The 22,088-nt window shown below is 37.8% G+C and overlaps 1 protein-coding gene across 1 annotated transcript in view; it reads left to right on the plus strand.

Moving 5' to 3' along the window:
• The window catches only part of GUCY1B1 (guanylate cyclase 1 soluble subunit beta 1), a 42,149-nt gene that overhangs the window by 7,520 nt on the left and 12,541 nt on the right, over positions 1–22,088 (plus strand). The window contains exons 3-6 of the mRNA XM_081093459.1: positions 9,856–9,956; positions 11,840–11,958; positions 19,611–19,808; positions 21,721–21,951. Coding sequence (XP_080949585.1) covers positions 9,856–9,956; positions 11,840–11,958; positions 19,611–19,808; positions 21,721–21,951 — 649 coding nt within the window. The remainder of the gene's footprint in view (positions 1–9,855; positions 9,957–11,839; positions 11,959–19,610; positions 19,809–21,720; positions 21,952–22,088) is intronic.

The raw sequence follows: 22,088 nt of genomic DNA on the forward strand, positions 1-22,088 counted from the left end.
TGGGATTCAAGCTGGGTCTTTCTTTTACTAGCATTCTGCAATTTTTGAGAATTAAAAAAAAAATCATAGAAGCATGTTATTGGGTGGGTCACTGAAATGAGCACCAGAGGATAAATCAGAAAATCTGTATTCTCCTGTATACCCAGACCTAATTGTGGCCAACATTAACTGGGTGTTGGTGTAGTTTGCAAGGAACAGATGTCCTTTCGACTCTTTCCATAGCAAATGTTTCTCTTCATGGTGTTGGAAAGTGATAGTTCTGGGTGGATACTCTGAGGATGTCAACAGGAAAACACACTTAAAGAGATCTGTATGGCTGGCCCAGTTCAGAGGCTGACGACTCAGAAGACCTGAGTACTTGCAGCTTTTCCATTTGCTACTTTGCTACTTCGTTCATTAAAAAGGAAACAGTGGGGGAAATGGTGCCTTTGTTTATGCCTAGCAAAACTGAACGCTTTTTTTCTATATCAAAGATATTGAGGTTAAAGAAGTTTCTACTCCCAGTAAACACTCGAAGTATTTATATTTATTCCTTGTTACTGCAGCTTTGCTTTTATCGCATATTCTGATCTACTTGCCCATCATTATTGAATCATGCAATATGAAATTGTTGCTTTCTTGAAATGATTTGTGGTCAATCTTCAAGTCACTCAAACGTGGGACCTTTCAGTCCTTACGTCGCAGTCGCTGCCAGCACTGTAGCCTCATGGGCCAGCTTCTGTTCCTGCTGCACACTGAGCTTTTACATGTGTTAGGGTAACACAAGCCTGAGTTTAGAAGGGTCTCCTTTTCTTCACTCTCCCCACCCTGCCCATTAACTTAAATATGGCTCAGCTTTGAGATGACAAAACTAATGTTATTTCTTAAGGAAGCCTTCCTTTACCTCCAAAACTGTACTTACGTCTCACTGTACATGCAACAGTATATAATTATGTTATTTCTACTACTTGATTATCTCTCTTGTCTCACTAGCCTCTCTAGCCTCTATCTATTATAACGATTGCCTAGGAAAGCGGATTTGCAACCTTTTGCATCTCATGGCACACTTAAACTAATTACTAAAATTCTGCGGCACACCAAAAAAACGTTTTTTGGTGATTTGACCAAAAGAATAGGTATAATTTTGACTCATTCCCACCAGATGGCTGTTGTTGTGTTGGCTGTTGTCATTTTTTATTGACAATCTAAGGGAAAAGAGGTCAGTTTCCCTGACTAAATAATCAGGTGTTACACGTTTTAAAAATTCTTTGGTACACTGGTTGAAAATCGGTGGCCTAGGGGAAAGCCTCTCTCTCTCTCTCTCTCTCTCTCTCTCTCTCTCTCTCTCTATATATATATATATATATATATATATATATATGATGAATGTACATGTGCTCTATTCTCTGGAAATTAAAATGTGAAAGGTAATTCATATATACCTTTTATAATATATATATATATATATATGACACTTACCATATGGTTCTACACCTAATTCTCACAATAACCACCACAGAAAATAGATGTCTATTATTCTCATTTTATAAATTGGGGAAGTGAAGCTTCAGTACTTTAAAACGGTGTCCAAACTACTCAGCTGTTAATCATCAGAGCACACAGATGGGCTTGGAATGGTCATATTATGTGCTTTCCCCCCAAAAGCAGGATCTATGACCTTCTCTTTTCCCAAGACAACCAGATGAGCATGGAGATGGACAACAGGATGTGTGTTAGTACCACCTGTTTTTGTTTTTGTCTCCCCTGAACTTTTCAAGAACTTTCACAGGTTATTTTGCTTGTCATATTTATTTATTTATTTTATTGATTTCAGAGAAGAAAGAAGAGGGATAGAAACATCAATGAGAGTATATTGATCAGCTGCCTCCTGCACGCCCCCTAGTGGGGATAAAACCCACAACCTGGGCATGTGCCTTGATTGGGAATCTAAGTGTGACCTCCTGATTCATAGGTTGGCCCTCAAACACTGAGCCACAAGGGCCAGGCTGCTTGTCATATTTTTAAAGGTGGTTTGATTCACCAACTGGCACATCTACTACAGGAAATCAGAGCCTCAGAAATTGTGAGCAATTTGTTTATTTTTAGAAGAGCTGTGACCGGATGTACTCAGGAGGCGAGTTGACGATAAAATGGGTGGCTAATAAGCAAATTCATTTGTCTGCTGAAGCTACTGAAAAGGGCTTATTTGAAATGTTTGTGCATATGGTTTCAAAATTCAAGCCATTACTAATAAAACTCTCACGTGGTAAGCTGAACACAGTCAGAAAAAAATGCAATTATATATCAAGAGTGATGTTACTTTGCCAAAATCTATGTCACTCATGTGAGCATTTACTGTTACTGTTTACAGTCCTTGGATGAGTGAACACATTGAATGGAAAGGACTGACCTTTGCCAGCTGAAGGAGGACCCAAGCAGAAGCCATCGCTGCATGGGAAGGGCCTCGCTGCTTGGCAGCTCTCTCAAACCAGAGTCTGCCCTTCCGGGGATTCAGACTCATTGGGAATCATTGGCTTGGGTTATTGAAAATTGAGAGCCATTAATGCTTTGCACCCACTCACAGAAATATATATACATTTTTAATTAAGATGTTGCTTATAGTTATTATCTGTGTTTTATATTGGTAGATTTTAATTTTAATAGTGGCTGGACACAAACCAGCATTCATGATGTCCTTTACAGCTCACTACAATGGAACATCCCAGGATTTATTAACCAGACAACACCGACATACTATTGTTTGTAGGACATGCTCTGCGATAAGGGTTTTTAAAGGACCAGGACCCCTTTGAGCTGTCATTGATTGGGCTGATTGTGTGATGTATGTTGACCTTTTCTGCCTGAGACCACACCCTGTTCTGAGACTCCTTTCTCAGATGCCTGTATTCAGGATCTCCCACTTCAGAATACTCATTTTTTCAAACTTCCAAGGGAACGTATTTACCTAAAAGCCAGCAATCCTTTAGAATACTAAACTTACTTGAAAAGTGCATAATAGCTGGAGCTCAGGTTGAGAATATTAATTCAGTTTTGTGCATTCACATTTTGGAGTTAAGGAATATCTGCTTAAGTAAAGAGTTGTTAGAGATGTTGCCTGGATATTTCTGACAAATTGCATATGTGTGTGTGTGTGTGTGTGTGTGTATGTGTATATATAAATTAATAATTGTATATATTAATTAATAATAATTAATATATATATTAATCTTTTATATGTGTTTATTTATTTCAGAGAGAGGAAGGGAGAGGGAGAGAGAGATAGAAACATCAAGGATGAGAGAGACTCACTGATCAGCTGCCTCCTGCACCTGGGCATGTCCCTGACCAGAGTCGAACTGTGATCTCCTGCTTCATGGGTTGATGCTCAACCACTGAGTAACTCCAGTCGGCTATACCTTTTTTTTTTTAAATAATGGAACAATATTTTGACAGTAATATTTGCTTGTTTGATTTTTAGTAGGGACTTTGGAAACTCATGGGGAAATATTTGTAACTAATTCATTCCTTTGCTTACTTTAAAACATGCAGGCATTTATTGAATGCATGCATGTTCTACTCCAGGCACTTGGGTTAGGCACCAGTGATTAAAAAACCAAACATCAAAAATCATAAATCAAAACCACAAAATACTACATATATATATATATATATATATATATATATATATACACACATATATACATACATATATGTGTGTATATATATACATATATATACACACATATATATGCATATATATATATATATATATATATATATATATACACACACACACACACACTGGAGGCCTGGTGCATGAAATCTGTGCACTTGGGGGGTGCCTCAGCCTGGTCTGCACCCTCTTGCAGTCTGGGAGCCCTCGGGGGATGTCTGACTGCCACGGAGGCAGAAGAGGCACCCGCCACCAGTGCTGCACTCGCCAGCAGTGAGCCTGGCTTCTGGCTGAGCAGCACTTCCCCTGTGGGAGCACACTGACCACCAGGGGGCAGCTCCTGCATTGAGTGTCTGCCCTCTGGTGGTCAGTGTGCTTCATAGTGACCGTTCAGTCAATTTGCATATTAGCCTTTTATTATATAGGATATATGCACACTACTCTTTGGGGGAAGGGTAAGTGCTGCAAATAAATGATCAGTTTAAACTATAACAAATAGCCATCTCTAAAAGTAACTAGGAAATGAATTGCTACTTGGAAAAATTTTCATTTATAAATACTCAGTTTTTAAACAGTTATTGTAGCTACAAATGTATAGGATGCAATTATTTGCCATTTTTCCCCAGGTGAGAGTTTGTTTTCAATGACCATGTGGCCTGGAATTCTTTTGTTTATTACTCCATTTGCACTGTAAATTCTGTTCAGTTTAATGTATTCAATCAAGTCTCCCTAAACTGTTTATTATAATATCTCCAATTAGCTTTTCCTCTGATAAGGGGAAAAGATGAAGAATGGGCTACAGAAAGAAGGGAAATGGGTCCCAAAAGATTATTAAGTCATAGAGATCAATTTTTCCTCCTGAAGTCTTTGCTCTGATGCTAACTTCTCCAGGCAGCCTCCATGCTGACTACATCTAGCATTGCATCCTGCCCCTTGCTCCTAGGTGCTGCTCTCACCCTTTATCCTCATCTACTTTCTTTTGTAGCATCTATCACCTCATCATAGATTATAAAATTTGAGCATATATTATGCTTATTGTTTATTGCTTGTTTCTGCCAGCTAAAATGTAAACTCTATGAGGACAGGGACATTTATTTTGTCCATTGGTATATTTAAAGTGCTTAAAAAAGTCCCAGGGCATAATAGGTGCTCAAATATTTGTGGCAAAACTCCCTCCCCTGAGGTGGGGTATGGAGTGGGGAGTGGTGGAGGGCATTGGTGGGAAAGAATAAAGAGTGATCCAAAGCTCCCAAAGATTTTAAACATAAATATAATAAACTAGGAATACTAAATATTTTGAAGAAGTCATTGGAATTCAGTGTGAATGTTTTAATGGAAGTGATTATTTCCTTTCATGTCCTACTATTTCATTTATTATTTCAGTCTTCCTCCAGGGAACATGTTGGGTTGATCAGTTCAGGAAACAAAGCTTAAAAGATAAGGGAGCTTATTTCATTAAAAGGAAAGCTAGGAAAGAAAGGGTGTCTTGACTCATGGTTAGGGGAATTCTAGGGAAGTGGCCATTCCTCTATTTTATTTAGAAGGACTTTGTATTCTGTTTGTACATCATTCACGTAATGGGTGCTATGGATCGGTGCTTCCAAGAAACTGAGATGGTTCCAGAAGTTATGTCATTTGATTTATCCCCACTGGAATAAACAGAATAAGGCACAGTGAGAGCATGAACTAATTTGTATTTTATTATATATTTAGCTAAAATCAATTGATATTTTATTAAGATGCCCTAAATCAGAGGCTTTAAAATTTCAGCCTGTAGAGCAATGCTGTTGCATAACAAGATATTAGTGACAACGTGAGAAAAATTAGTCTATCCACGTCCTTCAGATCGGCAACTCCATTTCCAAACGTTTATCCTATTTTACACAGAAATATAAATTGTTAGCTACCAAATATTCATCACAACATTGTTTGCACTTGTGAAAAATAAGAGCAATCTAAATATCTACTAAAACTTTAATATGTGTATAGAATACAATTTTATGTAGTCAAGGTATAGAAATATACTTAATAATAAATGGATGTCTATCAAATAGTAGTCAAGAAAGGGGGGTTTGAAAGCAGTATTATTGTGTGTTATTTATACAAGTATATTTAAGCATGAACAAATTGAATAACAGTGTGTATCTCAAGATAGTGGAGGATTTTTTTTTAAGCTTTTTTCTTATACAAAAGGACCCTGACTTACGATGGTCTGACATAAGATTTTTTTTGACTTTGTGATGGGAGGAAAGCGATATGCATTCAGTAGCAACCACATTTCAAATTTTGAATTTTATTCTCTTCCCAGGTTAGTGATGCTGAGAGTGTCGGTGAGCTCAGCCAGCCACATGGTGGCGAGGGTGAGCAGCTGGTGCTCTACAGTGTACTGTGTTGCCGGCATTTTCCAGATACTGTAGCCCATCAGATAAATGCGATATTCGACACTTTATTATAAAATAGGCTTTGTGTTAGATGATTTTTGTCCAGATGTAGGCTAATGTAAGTCTTCTGAGCACAGTTAAGGTGGGCTAGGTTAGGTGTGCTAAATGCATTTTCAACTTAAATATTTCGACTTATATTTCCACCTTATGATGTTTATTGGGTCACTTATTGAGACAAAAGCCCATCATAAGTCAAGGAGCATCAGTATTTTGTATTTTTATACAAATAGAAATTAGAATGCATAAGGTACCTAATAGCATTTATCAAAAGATAAGTCAGTGTTTGCAGATTATATTGTTATGATTTGGGGATATTTCACTGACTTTGAGTATTAAAAAGATTTGAGGATTTTGAAGATGTGTTTGTGTCTGTGCAGCAAAAGGGGGGAGGATTTCACATCAAATTTTTGAATATATAGATAAGGGAAGTACTATGGTCATTAGTAATATATATAATTTTTCAACTGCTTAGAACATTCTTTCGCACTTTATTTCTTTACACTTGTGGGTTATATAATTGCTCCCATTTTAGAAAAGAGGGGTTTTAATGCTCAAGTGGTCTATTTGACTTGTTCGAGTTCATTTGGATTGTGGGCTCTGAACTGAAATTTCTGTGCCTACAAAATTATGCTGTGTTTTCTTTTTTTGCCACATGCACTGTTATGCATAACTGCCAGCAAATAAATGGTATGCTCTGAAGGACACAGGGTTTTTAAAGACCATCTCCATCCCACCTGGACCTAAGACATGTCACTATTTGAACTGTTCCCTTGAGCAGAAACTGGCCAAGCCACAAGCAGCAGCTGTGGTAGCATAGCTTCTGAGGAAGAGAAAGTGGTTGCGACTCCATGTGGCCGGCCTTGGCAGCATTTAAGGAGCTATTCCGAGCTACTGTGTTGAAAGTTTACCTAACAATAGTGGCTAGTTTTTCTTGTATTCTCCTGGCAGTGTACAAGAATTTAGAAGATTTGGACTGAGCGTCAGAGATTGATATCCAAACTCCACGTATTTTTGTGAATTGAACATTGGAACAGTGTCTGGGAACTTGTCATTTCTCTTCCACCACTGGCAATACTTTGGACGATAGATTTTCTGTCCCCTTTGGACACTAGTTTGAGAAAAACAATCCAAAGCCTATCAAAATAGATATATGTATACAACCATGACAACTATTAACAGTTACTATAAAGCCCTTTCATTAATACTGGGTATATTTTGAGCTACTGTATGTAGTAGGCTAAGGATATGTTAGAACCGTGGTCGGCAAACTGCGGCTTGCGAGCCACATACGGCTCTTTGGCCCCTTGAGTGTGGCTCTTCCTAAGGCTTAGGAGTACCCTCATTACGTCAATAACAATGTACCTACCTATATAGTTTAAGTTTAAAAAATTTGGCTCTCAAAAGAGAGGAGACAGAACCTAGGCACAGAACCTACACAGAACGTTCTCTAGAGACAGAAGAGCTTCGCTGGAGAGAACATGGCAAAAGATCCTGGACAGAAACTGGCCTCAGAACCTAGAGACAGAACCTAGCGAGAGAACATGGCAAAAGATCCTGGACTGAACCTGACTACAGAAATTGGCAAGAGAACCTGACTAGAACCTGGTGACTGAACCTGGCTGGAGAACCTGGACAGAACCTGGCTGGAGAACCTAGCGAGGGAACATGGCTACAGAACCTGGCTGGAGAACCTGGAGAACCTAGCAAGAGAACATGGACACAGAACCTGGCTGGAGATCCTAAGCAGAACCTCTCTGGAGATCCAGACCAGAACCTGGCTGGAGAGATCCTGGCTAGAGATCCTGGCTAGGCTGCTGATCAACTGAATGCTGTCTCCATGTCATTCCTTCTTCGCCAACTCCGTCCACACCTTTGGGGACCCCTGGACCTGCTGGGGTGGGACCCCGGCAAAAAATGAATTACAATATTTCTTTCAAAACTATACCATACTTCATACTTAAACCAATAATTGTTGGCACATAAAACTCCTTGGGTACTGATCTTAATGAATAAATAAGATGTGCATACAATGTAAGCATATGTTTTTAAAGAGATTGAAATATGTATTTTCTTAAGTATATCAAACACTAGGGTTTACTTCTATTTGCCTACATGTTTTCCCCATTAGCCAAACAAAGGTAAAAGTCTAAGTTTTAATGGCATGAATTTCAAGTAAAAAGAGTTCAGATTAAATTGTTTTATGTGTATTAACAACTATTGAAATGGGATCACTGTTCATAAAAGCTTAAAATATCAAGAAATAATTTTAATACCATGTAAAACAGTGTAAACTGTAAAATTTATATATCATTTCTTTTTAAATATCAAATAACAAAATTATGTCCCTTTTTAAAGGGAGAGAAACATGATTATGTATTTGCAAAGAATTATTCCTTAGGGACATATTTTGAAATATTAAAAATGTCTCTGAAAACCAAAAAAAAGAAAAAAAAATTTGGCTCTCAAAAGAAATTTCAATCGTTGTACTGTTGATATTTGGCTCTGTTGACTAATGAGTTTGCCAACCACTGTGTTAGAAGATGTTTTCAGTACACTTGGCACGCAAACTTTAATACGTTGAAACACAGCTCTTTATCTTACCCCCCTGTCCACCTCCAACAGTCTTTCCCAATTCAGCTCCTATCTGAATTGGGTACAACATCTATCCAGTTGCTCGGGCCAAAACCTTAGTCATCTTTGTGTCCTTTCCTTCTCTCACACCCTCCATCCAGCCTCTCAGCAGATCACGTTGAATTTGCCTTCAGACTATATCCCAACATGGGCCACTTCTCACTCCCTTTTCTGCTTCTGCTCTGAACCAAGTCAGCAGCTTTTCTCGCCAGAATGTTGGCGGTAGCCTTCTCACCGGTCTCCTTGCTCTGTCCTAGGCCCTTTGGTCCATTCTCAATGCAGTAGCAGCCCCTTTAACCAGGTCCACTAGTCTCAGTGCTCATATCACAAGTACCAGGACCCTCCATCTCTTTCAAGTAAATGTCAGTCATTCCGACGTCCAACCTCATGTCACCTCTCTGATCTGTTCCCTGACAGCTACTCTGCCCTGTCTCTGTTTTAGCCCCAGCCCCCGCTGTTCCCACAACTCCCCAGGCTGCTCCTGTCTAGCCCTTTGCATGTACTCGTCCCTCTGCCCAGAACACACGTCCCCACTGGCTCATGGCTCACTCCCAGACTCCACTCCATTTCCGGCTACTCAGTGAGCTTCCAATTATTGTACTTGAACTCCTTATGCCACTATCCGGCTTTATGTTTCTCCAAACAACTTACCATTACATTTGTCACTTATGAGTTTTATGCCCCTTCTGTCTCCCCTCCTGGAATACGAATGTTCCAGGTAATCAGGTATTTTTGTTTACGTTACTAAACACTGTATTCCCAGTGCCTAGAACAATGCCTGGCATATATAGGAACTAAACAAATATTTGCTAACTGTTTATTAAACCAAAAGTTATTTCTTGGTTATATTTAATATCAGGTGTTGGATTGGGTGTTAAAGTACTATAGTACTATAGAAATGTTATCCCTGCTAAAATATACTTAACCTATGTCCTTTTAATTTGGGGAGGGGGATGTGAAATAATTTCCTCTTAACCACCAGACTTTTAAGTACAGCACATTGATTTAAACAAATTTGCCAAAAAGAAGTTATATTTCAGATATAAAACCATTATTTATACAATCATTGTAATTATAGAACCTATTCTTTTATTCCAGCTTTTTTTCTTGTCTCTCTTTTTTGTTTTCCAGAAAAGAGGCACAATTAGATGAAGAAGGACAGTTTCTTGTCAGAATAATATATGATGATTCTAAAACTTATGATTTGGTTGCTGCTGCAAGCAAAGTCCTCAGTAAGTTGAATGTGACTTTCCTTCTTTGGCCAGGTTACACATACAAGTGCAAAGGAATGCATATTCCATTATATAGTGACTAGAGGCCTGGAGCACAAATTCGTGCACTAGTGGGGTCCCTCGGTCTGGCCTGTGGGATCGCTCCACCGGTGCATGACTGGGGACAGGGAGAGATGTGAGAGGCTGGGAGGAACCGTGGGAGGGCTCCAGGGCATGTCTGCCCATCTCACTCAATCTGGATTGGCCGGACCCCAATAGCAAGCTAACCTACTAGTCGTAGCATTTGCCCCCTGGTGGTTAGTGTACGTCATAGTGACTGGTCGACCAGTTGACTGTCTGTCCCCTGGTGGTCAGTGCACATCAGAGCGAGCAATTGAGAGGCCTTAGCATATCATTAGCATATTATGCTTTGATTGGTTGAACGGCTGACCGGTTGATCGAACATTTAGCATATTAGGCTTTTAGTAGTATTATATAGGATGTACAGGGATGTAGGTTATGCATTACACAACCCTGATGGGAAGACATTTACATATAATGTTAGGCTGAGGCTATGCTCAGTCTATTTCTCCTTTTACGAACTCTTTAGAGAATAGAGGAGCTCTTTGCCCCTCCCCACAGAAAGCCATATTTTGGGGAAGAAAAAATAAATTATTGCTTCTTAATGTAGTAATTTCAATAATGTAATAATACATTACTATGTCAACAGCACAGAATTGCACAGTGTAATAATTACTCATTTCTGCATTTTGGAATGGAGAAAATTTGATTCCCAAATCTCTTTTATAATAAGTTTTGTTAGCTATTGGTAAAAGAAACAGGAAATAGATCTATGTCAGACAAAACTTATGCAATGAAGGCAAAGTTAAAAAAAATAGCTTTATAAAAACAAGTCTTTCTGAAAGTAGTGTCTCTTATTCTCAAAGTACTTAATTTATAACTAAGCTTTGGGTAGAATATAAAAAAAAAGCTTTTTAGCTTTGCCAAATATAACTAGTAGAGCAAATACTATCTATTGCAGAATATAAGAATTACAAAGAAAAATGGTGAATTGTTAATAATAAGAAGAAAATATCCAATCTCATTTGTAATCAAAATTGAAACAAGTATGATTTTTTTCATATAAATTTGTCAATTTTTGAAAATTAACTATCTAGTGTAGTCAAGGATAGAATTTAAAAATAAATCAGACACTTAAAAAATATTTAAACCTTTTAAGAATTTTTCCAAAGAAAATTATTAGTTTTATTTGCATTAAGATTTATGTGCTTTCACTTCAGGGTTACTTATAGTATCAAAAATTAGAGAAGCTTACATTTTGAATAAGGGGATCAATTAAATAAAATGTTGCATCTCTATGTTGAGTGAGGTAGTGATTGAAATTACAGAAAAAATCTTAAAGTTTTAAGAAATAATAATTGGATATAAACAAAAAAGCAGGATATTAGGGTACATACTATATGCAACCAATTTATTAATATGTGTATTTAGATAAAGAAAAATCTTTCTATACCAAAATATTGTCATGTGCATTCTGGATGATTTTTAGGACCTTCCTGTATTTTTCAGAAAAAAATAAGTTCTAAATTAAATATACATTTTTAAAAAAGCTTAAAATTAATTAACTAGTTTGTCATGGAAGCTGAGAAACTGATTGCTTTGCTATTAAGTACAAATGTACAGTGTTAGCATGGTAATGTATTGTCTTCTCAGGTTTCATTGTATTGTCCTGGCCAGAAATTTTTCATGTGATGTATATTCACTAAGCACAAAAATTGAGGATATTTAACATTTTGTTGTTATTCAATTATCTTCCTTCTTCCCATTAATAATAGTCTACATGTATGTTTTGTTTTTATTATTCTTTCAAACCTATAAAATAGATCTCAACGCGGGAGAAATCCTCCAAATGTTTGGGAAGATGTTTTTTGTCTTTTGTCAAGAATCTGGTTATGATACAATCTTGCGCGTCCTGGGATCTAATGTCAGGGAGTTCCTACAGGTAAGCAATTTGAGGTCTTGTTAAAAGTGCTGAATTCGTGATTCTTTAACATAGGTTCTAGCATTCTGTTGTTCAGCCAGCTGTATGAGAGTGTCTTGATGCTGAAATGGAATCATGGTGACATTTTTTTGCAATTCAATAAAATAATAGTTATTAGGTCTTGAATACATTTTTAGCATTTTTGCTTCATATTTTTTCTTTTAACTTTTGATGACTATAAATATGCAAGTTGTAAATTAAGGTTCTTTGAAAAACTCATCATGGCCTATTGTGGTGTATCCAACTGCCTTTAAAAAAATGTTTTTATTGATTTCAGAGACGAAAGGAGAGAAGGAGAGAGAGAGAGAGAGAAACATCAATGATGAGAATTGGCTGTCCTCTGCACACCCCCTACTGGGGATGGAGCCTGCAACCGGGCAAGTGCCCTGACTGGGAATCAAACCATGACCTCCTGATTTACAGGTTGACACTCAACAACTGAGCCACACTGGGCAGTCCCAACTGCCTTTTTTTAATGGTATTGTATTTGATACTAGTTTTGGTTTTATGTTTGGCTCTATAACATGGTTTTATTATTATTTATTTATTTTTTTTTGCAAAGCATTCCTTAATTCCTTAATTTTGCGTAGCGTAATTAAATAGTATGCCAGTATCTATGACTTTCTATCCGGAGCTTGTTTAGTAAAAAGCCCGCTGGCTTACAGGTGCTCTGCCACCAAAGCAAATTTGAGAATCATAACTCTGAGTTACATATTAATTAATGTAACTAATTAGTTAAAGAATCTACTAGAGAAAGGAAAGTAAGAGGCCTTGCAAAGGCAATTTCAGGTGCAGGACAAGATAAATAATGTCACCAAACGCCTTTGTCTTATATTCCTGATAAAATTACCTTACAAGATTTTTACTAGTGAAGCACACATTCGATGAAAGACTATTTTTGGATTGTCTGTCCTATTTTAAGCAGAGGCCATTTGTGAGACCTTCTTCTTGATGTGTTAATGTTGAAAATTATGTGGTTGTTTGTAAAGGATATTTCCAAACTGGCTGCCTAGAGCCGCCAGATCTTGCTGGAAAATGATGTCAGTGCAATAGTAGCTGAACTGAAGCCCAGTTTTGAGGGAATGTAAACGACTTCCAGTCCAGCTGCATTATTGATTTAACAGCCAAAATAAGAACTTTGGTGTTTAATCAAAATGTCTGTTGTTTACACAGTGACATTTTTCTTATAAACTTAAAACAGCATTAAATCAAGATGGAAACTGATTTGCGATCGCCTGCCGCGGATTTACCTAACTACTGGGTCCAAGAACGCTGCCACTGCCAAATGGAGTGGCTGCCAGGAGATGTGTAAATTAAACGGGAACAGGCTGTATTTAAATGAATTATGTTAAATGGATTCAAGTGTGATATTTGAAAGTATTTTAAGACTTTGGATTTTGGAATACATCTTCCATTTTTTTAAAAAAACTGTTACCTTATCAACAAAGTCTGAACTTGTATTTTCTCTGTCTTAATTCCATCTTTCTCTCAATGGCCACGTTTACACAGCACAACAAATGTTCACATTGTTTTTGTTTTACGTTGGCTCGTGGTGGCCACCTGCTAAGGTCGTCATGGTGCCGTGAGAGAGCAAGCCACATCTGGTGTGTTCCTCTCTGTTCCAGGGCTGCACTGTTAATAGGATAGCTAATAGCTACATGGGGCTGGATTTTGGGAGTTCTATCACTTTTCTTCATTCCCCCTACACTTCTGTGTAGAGATCGGATGATTTCTCTATCTCTCTCATGACTCCTCCAATCTCATCTTTATTCTATGACTTTTCTGAAATGCAAATATATCTCATCATACCATTAAAAGCATTTTTTTTTCTTAAACCCTTCAGTGATTCCCCATTGCTCATTGGGCAATGTCAAAAATAGTTAAAATGACTGAAACCACTTACATTCCCTATACATTCTGCCTCTTCCTCTTCTGCAGCCCAGCCAAATATAACTTCGCTTTTTTTTTTTTTTTTAAATCTTGCTCTCTTAATCCTCTGAGTTTTTGCATCTGCTCTTTCCTTTATCTGGAATACTGTTCATGCTCCTTTTCACCTCGATAAATTCTGTTTATCCTGCTGGTCAAATTACTTCTTCTGGGTCATTGGCATTTCTCATGTTTTCATAGTACATTTATTTTCCCAGCCATAGTTGTTCTCATACTGTATTATCATTTCCTGTTTGTTGGGCTGGAATGTAAACTTCATGAAGCCAGAGACCATGTGTAATCCCTTAATGATGGTATCTCCACAGATACAATCTGTCTATCTGGGAATGAATATCTGTCTTTTTATTTTTTTAAGATGTGCTCTTTGTGTAAAAATAGGAAGCAAATATGACCATAGCCTCAAGATTAAATGTTTTTATAAAATATATTTCATTGATTTTTTTTACAGAGAGGAAAAGAGAGGGATAGAGAGTTAGAAACATCGATGAAAGAGAAACATCGATCAGTTGCCTCCTGCACACTCCCTACTGGGTATGTGCCTGCAACCAAGGTACATGCCCTTGACCGGAATCGAACCTGGGACTCTTTAGTCTGCAGGCCGACACTCTATCTACTGAGCCAAACCGGTTAGGGCTTAAATGTTTTATTAAGAATAACAAAACCCCCTTTTAGATGAAACTATGTAATTTTATTTAGAGATAAATCATAGATCGAATATAGAGGAGTAGGCAGCCCCATACTAGACTGATTTCCTTGAGTCGGAAGCTTTGAGTATTGGCTATCATTGATAAGATAATATATGGCTTTCAGGAATGGAACCCAAGTCAGTCCACAGCAGGGCTACCAATTCATTTTTAGTGCCGTTCCGTTATTATCCCATTATATTTTCTTTACCCAGTGATTTCACAGAGGTGAAATGAAATTAAAATAAGCTTCAAAGGATGCCAATGCAATCTGAGAGACGAGTTAGAATTTAAATTATGGGCCTGTTTAAATATGCATAGAAATTTCAGTTGAATCATACTACAAATATTCTGTCAGAGTTTACTGGAAACACTGGCTCGTTCAATGGGCGATTTCACCCATTCCCTCAATTCATATACGTGGGGGTTCCTCTCAGGGCCTCTGTGCAGCCTGCCGTGGGATTTCCAGGTCACAACAACTCCATGTTTTGGCCTCCAAAACACAACGCTCTGGCCAGCCCACCAGGAGCAATCTGGGATTGATGACCGATCTAAAATCTTAAATGTTTGTCCAAAGTGTTATTCTGGGAAATGTGAGGATTTTCCTGAACAGCTGTGAAATTCTAATACTTCCCTAAATTATTTACAATGTTTCTTAGGAAAAAAATGCTCCATTTTATTTTTAACTTTTGGATTTCCAAAGGACCTATTTTCTTCAACATCCAAAATGTTAATTTCTGTAACCTGCAGTTTTTAAATGGACAAGTGAGGACTTTAAAGGAAGATAAGTATTTGAGTAGCTGGTATATATCTTCATAATATTGATTGTCAAATATAGTATTATATAAGTGGGATTTTTAAAAAAAAAAACACACATGAGTTTAAGAGCTATAGCGTAAGTGAAATATTTTACACAGGCAATTCTATAATCACTTGCCCTTTTTCTTTAAAATATTTCTCTTGAGAGGATGGTAATGATAGCTATATGTAATTTCAAGATATTATTTAAAGAATTTTAGTAACTGGTATAATTTCTTTTTTTTAAATTGGGCCTTACATTATTTCTTAAAAGAAAAAAAATATTTACTGTATCTTTTCAGTGGGAGGCTATTTCTCAAGGAGCAGCTCCAACGAGAAAAGGCAGGAACAGGAGCCTTAAAGTGTCAACTTCCTTACTCTGACCTCATGCTGCTCACACCCTGACTTTGGTGCTGACCATTCTTATGGGGTTGTGTTTTCCACTTTATTGAGGTCTTGCCTGCTTGAATTTCTCATGTTCAAATTCTAAGATGACTCCTTTCTTATAAAACTTAAAATATTCGTCAAATTACATGACTCGCACAAGTAAATGTTGGCGTTGGTCTTGTTTGTCAGAAGTGTGAGGAATGAAAAGAAAGGAAATGTTGCGTCCCATCCTTTTTCCTTAAAAAAAGAGGTTTGCAAGGACTGATCTTAAGATTTCTTCCAGATCTAAGTGCCAGTAACGTTCTCAAGTAACACAGATAGCTCCCGCTTTCCCATCCTCTCGGATTCTTAGAGACGGAAACAGCTCTCTGTCTCAAAACGTTCGAAGCGAGGTCTTACTCTGCCCACTTATGTGGATTTTAGGGATTTTTAATTAAATGCCCTGGAAGCCTGGAAAAAGAAGTAGCTGAGTTCTAGAAATTTTGCCTCTGTAATTGTGTATGCACTCATTTTTTGCCGTGCGTATTACAAAGAAAATTTGCATTTATGTAGAAACATTCCGAGATCTTTCAACATGTAGAACTTCAGTGTTTCTCAGTGGAAGGATACATTCTCTTTGGCTGCCTCCATCTGTGGAATGTGCTACATGGACCACTCCATACCGTCTCCCGGATGCCAGCATTCGTTTTTCTTCTGCAAATGATAAGCGCTAGGTGACAAGATGAACTGGACTCATGGATCTGAAAAAAAGTACATTTATTTTGCTTCTCCCAAAACCGGTTAAATGATATCAGGGCGTTAAGAAACAAAATGAAAACCTCAGAGTAACTTTTTGGCATTGTGAGGCAAAAAAGATGGTGGGCCTGCTCTCTAGCTCTTTCCCGTGTCCTAATTTCCTAAAGCTGAGAAGAATGAAGGGGAAGCACATTTGAGGTTTTCTTTATTGATTCTTGGGAATCTACTTGTGCTAGAGTATATGTATGTGTTCACTTTTTTTTTTCTTATGTTTAATGTGTATACTTCCTTTTTAAAAATTTTATTTTTTCCATCACCATTTATCCTTCTATGCCCTCTTCTATCTCCACCCACACCCCCTCTACCCCAACAATCACTGTTGTCCACGAATTCTCTCTTTTTCTTGCTCAATCTGTCCGCGCCCCCGCCCCCGCCCCCCACACACACATACATAATGTATATACTTCTTTGTAATGTGTATAGTTTTTTACTTTGTATACCTGCTTCAACGGGTATATTTAAAAAAAAACAACAACACATGGAATACCAGTTTTAATATGAAACTTTTATTCTCCAAAATACATTGCTACAGCCATGTGGATAAATGATTAGCTTTGTATAAATCATTATAAAATGTAGCCAAGGTTTTATCTAGGCTATTTTGAGAATCTTTTTTTGGCCTTCAATGTGGCTGTAAACAATTCTAATCTATGGTGAAGGTACATTTTTAGCAATATAAGTGTACTCAAATGAAAATAATTTAATTTTTAATCACAAATTCCATTTCTCATATTAGATAGGCTGTGGCAATCACTTCAATTTTGAAAGAGTAAAACCAAGTAAGGAAAGCTGTAACTTAAGAAATCCCAAGAGTGTTTTTATGTTAGATGCTATCTAAAGAAAATCAATATTGCATTAAGTGGTGTTAAAGCTTTCATGTTGCAGGAAAGCACTTAGCTTGTCCATTTAATTAACAGTAAATTCAATAAAACAGTAAATCTCTGGAGAGTTGGTTACCGCAAAGACTAAAAGATGAACATTCTGACTTCAAATGTTTTGCTTTCCCACTTGCTTTGGAGCAATAAATTAAGCAACATGCTATTAGTAATATTTATACCTTTATTTAAATAAAAATGGCTCAGCATTTAGGATGAAGTGCCTATCTTTTATTTAATTTAAATTTTTTAAAATTGATTTTTTGAGAGAGAGAGAGAGAGAGACTGAATTATTATTCCATTTATTGATGCATTCATTGGTTGCTTCTTGTATGTGCCCTGACAACCTTGGCTTATCAGGACGATGCTCTAACCAATTGAGTGACCCGGCCAGGACTAAAGTGTCTATCTCTTTGTGACTCATGACGTAGCTGCATGTAGAAATGTGTTAATATAATATGAACAAGATGAAAATAGATGAGTATGCAAATGATATAGGCATATTGACTTATGATATAAATACGTTGCTGTATTTGAAAATTACAAATTTCAATTTTTCACAGAGGGAAAATTGAAACAATATTATTAAAATATATTTTTCAAATTATTGGTTGACTTATCTTTTTTCCTTTAAAATGAGCCACAACACAGTACTGAACCTGAGGACATTAATTACCTAAATGCAGCAACAAGCTCAATTTTGGCTTTGTGGGAAATGGAGATAAGTATAAAACTCTTTGGTCATTTTTTTCCTCACCAGATTTTCTCATGAAGTTTTGTTGTTGTTGTTGTTGTTGTTAATCCTCCCTCGAGGATATTTTTCCATTGATCTTTAGGGAGAGTTGAAGAGAGAAGGAAAGACAGAGAGAAACATTGGAGAAACATTGATGTGAGAGAAACACATTGATTGGTTGCCTCTTATATTCGCCCCAACCAGGACCCAGGTCGTGGAGGAGCCTGCAACCAAGGTAGCGTCTTTGACTGGAATCGAACCCAGGAGCCTTTGGTCTGCCGGCCAACGCTCTATCCACTGAACCAAACCAGCCAGGGCTCTCATAACCTTTTTGCAACATCAGCAGATGGGGTCTGGGAGGGTTATGTGTTCAGGTCTTCCCTTCTCAGAAAAGAATTATCCTGAGAAGAACTTGTCATAGGAAGAACTCCTCGTACTACTTAACCAAGTAAAATAGTTTTAGGACTCAAGCGGCTTGTAGTTTATGTATTAACTTCCAATACTTCGTGTCTGTCATATTTTACATGACAATAGCAGCCCCTACAGGCAATGGGGATGAACTGATGTTTTTGCTGAGAGGTCCTGGAGGCCTCTCTCCACCCTTGCACATGAGTCTCTTACATCTCAGAACCTGGAACAAAGTATCATTCTCATGCCACCATCTCTTTGACCTTCTGTCATTACACTTCTCTGTCCCTATAACCAGGAAAGGGTCCTGGCTTTTAAGGTCTCAGTCACGCATATGATTAGCTGGGTCCACCAGGATCATGCAGGACCTCCTTCCCAATTCAGGATCCATAACCTTGATCCCATCTGCAAAATCTCCTTTGCCAGGAGAGGTATCATATTCAAAGGGATTAGGGCATGGAAACTTGGGAGAGCACCATTATTTTGCTTGCTGCACCTGGGATGTGCTTAGTGTTTTATATATATCATTTTATTTATCTCCATTTTATCAGAAAAAAATCAAGTCTTAGAAAAATTGGGTAAACTGCTATGTTACCATGAAATGATAGTGTCATGCATATATAGCTGCCCCAAACCTATAAATATGTATATCTTTGCTTTAGCCCTAACTATGTCTCTTTTTTTCTGCTTCAGTCATTCCTTTTTTTTTTTTTACCCCACTTGTTTATTTATCTTTTCTTAAGATGCATTAACTATTAATAGCCACAGATGTTTGTTTTAATTACTCTACTTGAGTTTCAAGTTCTCTGTGGTTCTTGCCTTACAGATGTCTCTGTGCCACAAGGGAAGGGCTTGCTGTGTGAATGTTTACTCGGCTGATCTGCCCACTAAGCTCAGATTGAACCTTCTGTCTTTATCTTGCTTTCCAGGAGTCAGCTGCCATTGTGGGAGCATTGTTTATTCATCACCATTTCCTCTTCATTGCAGAACCTTGATGCTCTGCATGACCACCTTGCTACTATCTACCCAGGCATGCGTGCACCTTCCTTTAGGTGCACTGATGCAGATAAGGGCAAAGGACTCATTCTGCACTACTACTCAGAGAGAGAAGGACTTCAGGATATTGTCATCGGAATCATTAAAACGGTAGCTCAACAAATACATGGCACTGAAATCGACATGAAGGTAATGATCAGTAATGAAGACACTTCTAAATAGAGATGGCAGACTATTAAAAGTGGTGCTCAGTAAATTTACCTTTAATTCTTGCAGCTAGTGGAACTCACCAAAGGCATATCTTATATAATAAAATCCTAATAAGCAAATTGACCGAACGGTGGAATGACTGGTCGCTATGAACTGACCACCAGGGGGCAGATGCTCAACATAGGAGCTTCCCTGTAGTGGTCAGTGCGCTCCCACAGGCAGAGCGCTGCTCAGCCAGAAGCCGGGCTCACGGCTGGCAAGTGCAGTGGAGGTGGTGGGAACCTCCGCAGCAGCACTAAGGAGCAGCGAGCCAAGCTGTAGGGAGCAGCAAGCAGGTGGGCGGTAAGGAGCAAGGGGTCCCGGACTGTGAGAGGGCACAGGCCGGGCTGAGGGACTCCACCCCCATCCCCAGTGCAGGAATTTCGTGCACTGGGCCTCTAGTACTAGTATAAACCATAACACTGGCATCACCAGAAGTCTATGCTTGGCCTTGGAATGCAAGGATATATAGGAATACAGGCAATTTTTTCCCTTTGTCTCAGCAGATTTTTCTTTTTATACATTGTTTAATTTAGTTTGCATTCTCTGTGAGCAGGAGGATATGGGACTGGCTAAGCTGTGTCCTTCAGAATACAGTGGGGCCTTGACTTATGAGTTTAATTCGTTCCGAGACCCAGCTCGTTAAGGAGCTCGTTAACTCAAATTACTCTGTCAACTCAATGCAAAAAATTGGCCAAGAGACAGCTGGTATCTCAAAAAACTCGTTAGTCGGGACACTCGTAAGTCAAGGCCCGACTGTACAAAAAAAAAAAAATACCCTCCATAACACACAGTCAAACTCTATGATAATATAAAATTAGATATTATATTACTGTGCATTGTTTCTTTGTGGGTTTTTTTGTCTATCCCTGAAATATCATTGGAATATCTTATTTTGTGAACTAAAAGTTTTACTTTTTTAAAAAAAAAAAATTATATTACTTGTTTAAAGAAGCCAGGTCTCATACTTTAAAAAGGTGTTGCTATTGATAATACGGATTGTTAGTTTTAGGTGAGAATTTCAAGATATGAATGCAATCCTATATAATGAAGAGCTAATATGCTAATTAGACCAGAGGGTGGAATGACTTTCCGGAAGACCTTCCAAACGACCAGTGCGCAGGGCCACGAGGCAGCTGGGCCTGCCAGGGCCAAGCCCCTTGCACAAATTTCATGCATCGGGCCTCTAGTTATGCAATAAAGAGAACCATCATTTTTCTATATTTAATCCAGACAGTCTCTTCCAGTGAGCTGCTTTCTGTGTGCTCAGCATATTCAGCCCAAAGAGCCATTTTTCAGTGGCCCCAAATTTGAGAAAAGTGTGGAGAGGAACACCCTATTTCAGCCTTACTTTTTAATGTATCCTAACCAACTTGGTATTGTAATTTTATGTACTTGCCAATTGATGGGTAAAAGAATGACATTTTGTGTATTTTTAAATATGTGCTTCTATTATTTTATTTTTGTCTGCAAATATTATTTTTAACATGTTAAATAATACTACTTGTATAGTTTGTAGGTCATTCATTATAGTAATGTGCCAGGCTTAGAGACTACGCACACCAGGATAAGAGATTGCTTTTCCTCCAATTCTACCAGAGTCTGTACAGGCTACTAGGGGACTGATAACAGATTCATAATTTTACTGTGAATAATTATTCAGTCTTCGAGTTTCATAAATGAATATCCAGACAATGTTTTCTATTTTAGGCATGTGTAGCATTTGCACACATTAAATTTTTAAAATTAACTCTCTAAATGCAATTCTCAAAACCAGTTTCTTAGATACTTAGGCCTTTTTAAGTAAATTGAAATGCAGACAATTAAGACCATTTTCCCCTTTGACATCCAGGTTATTCAGCAAAGAAATGAAGAATGTGATCATACTCAATTTTTAATTGAAGAAAAAGAGTCTAAAGAAGAGGATTTTTATGAAGATCTTGACAGATTTGAAGAAAATGGTACCCAGGACTCACGCATCAGCCCCTACACCTTCTGCAAAGCTTTTCCTTTCCACATAATATTTGACCGGGACCTAGTGGTCACTCAGTGTGGCAATGCCATATACAGAGTGCTTCCCCAGGTAAACGACATCCCACTTCATTGGGGACTGAGACAAAAGGCCATAAAGGAGCTATTGTTACATGCGAACATTCCTTTATTTACCTTTTTACTGTGTATTAGGTGATGTGCAGCATATCGTATATTACATAAATTGTT

This window comes from Myotis nattereri, assembly GCF_964212035.1.
Source record: "Myotis nattereri genome assembly, chromosome: 5".
Taxonomy (NCBI): Eukaryota; Metazoa; Chordata; class Mammalia; order Chiroptera; family Vespertilionidae; genus Myotis; species Myotis nattereri.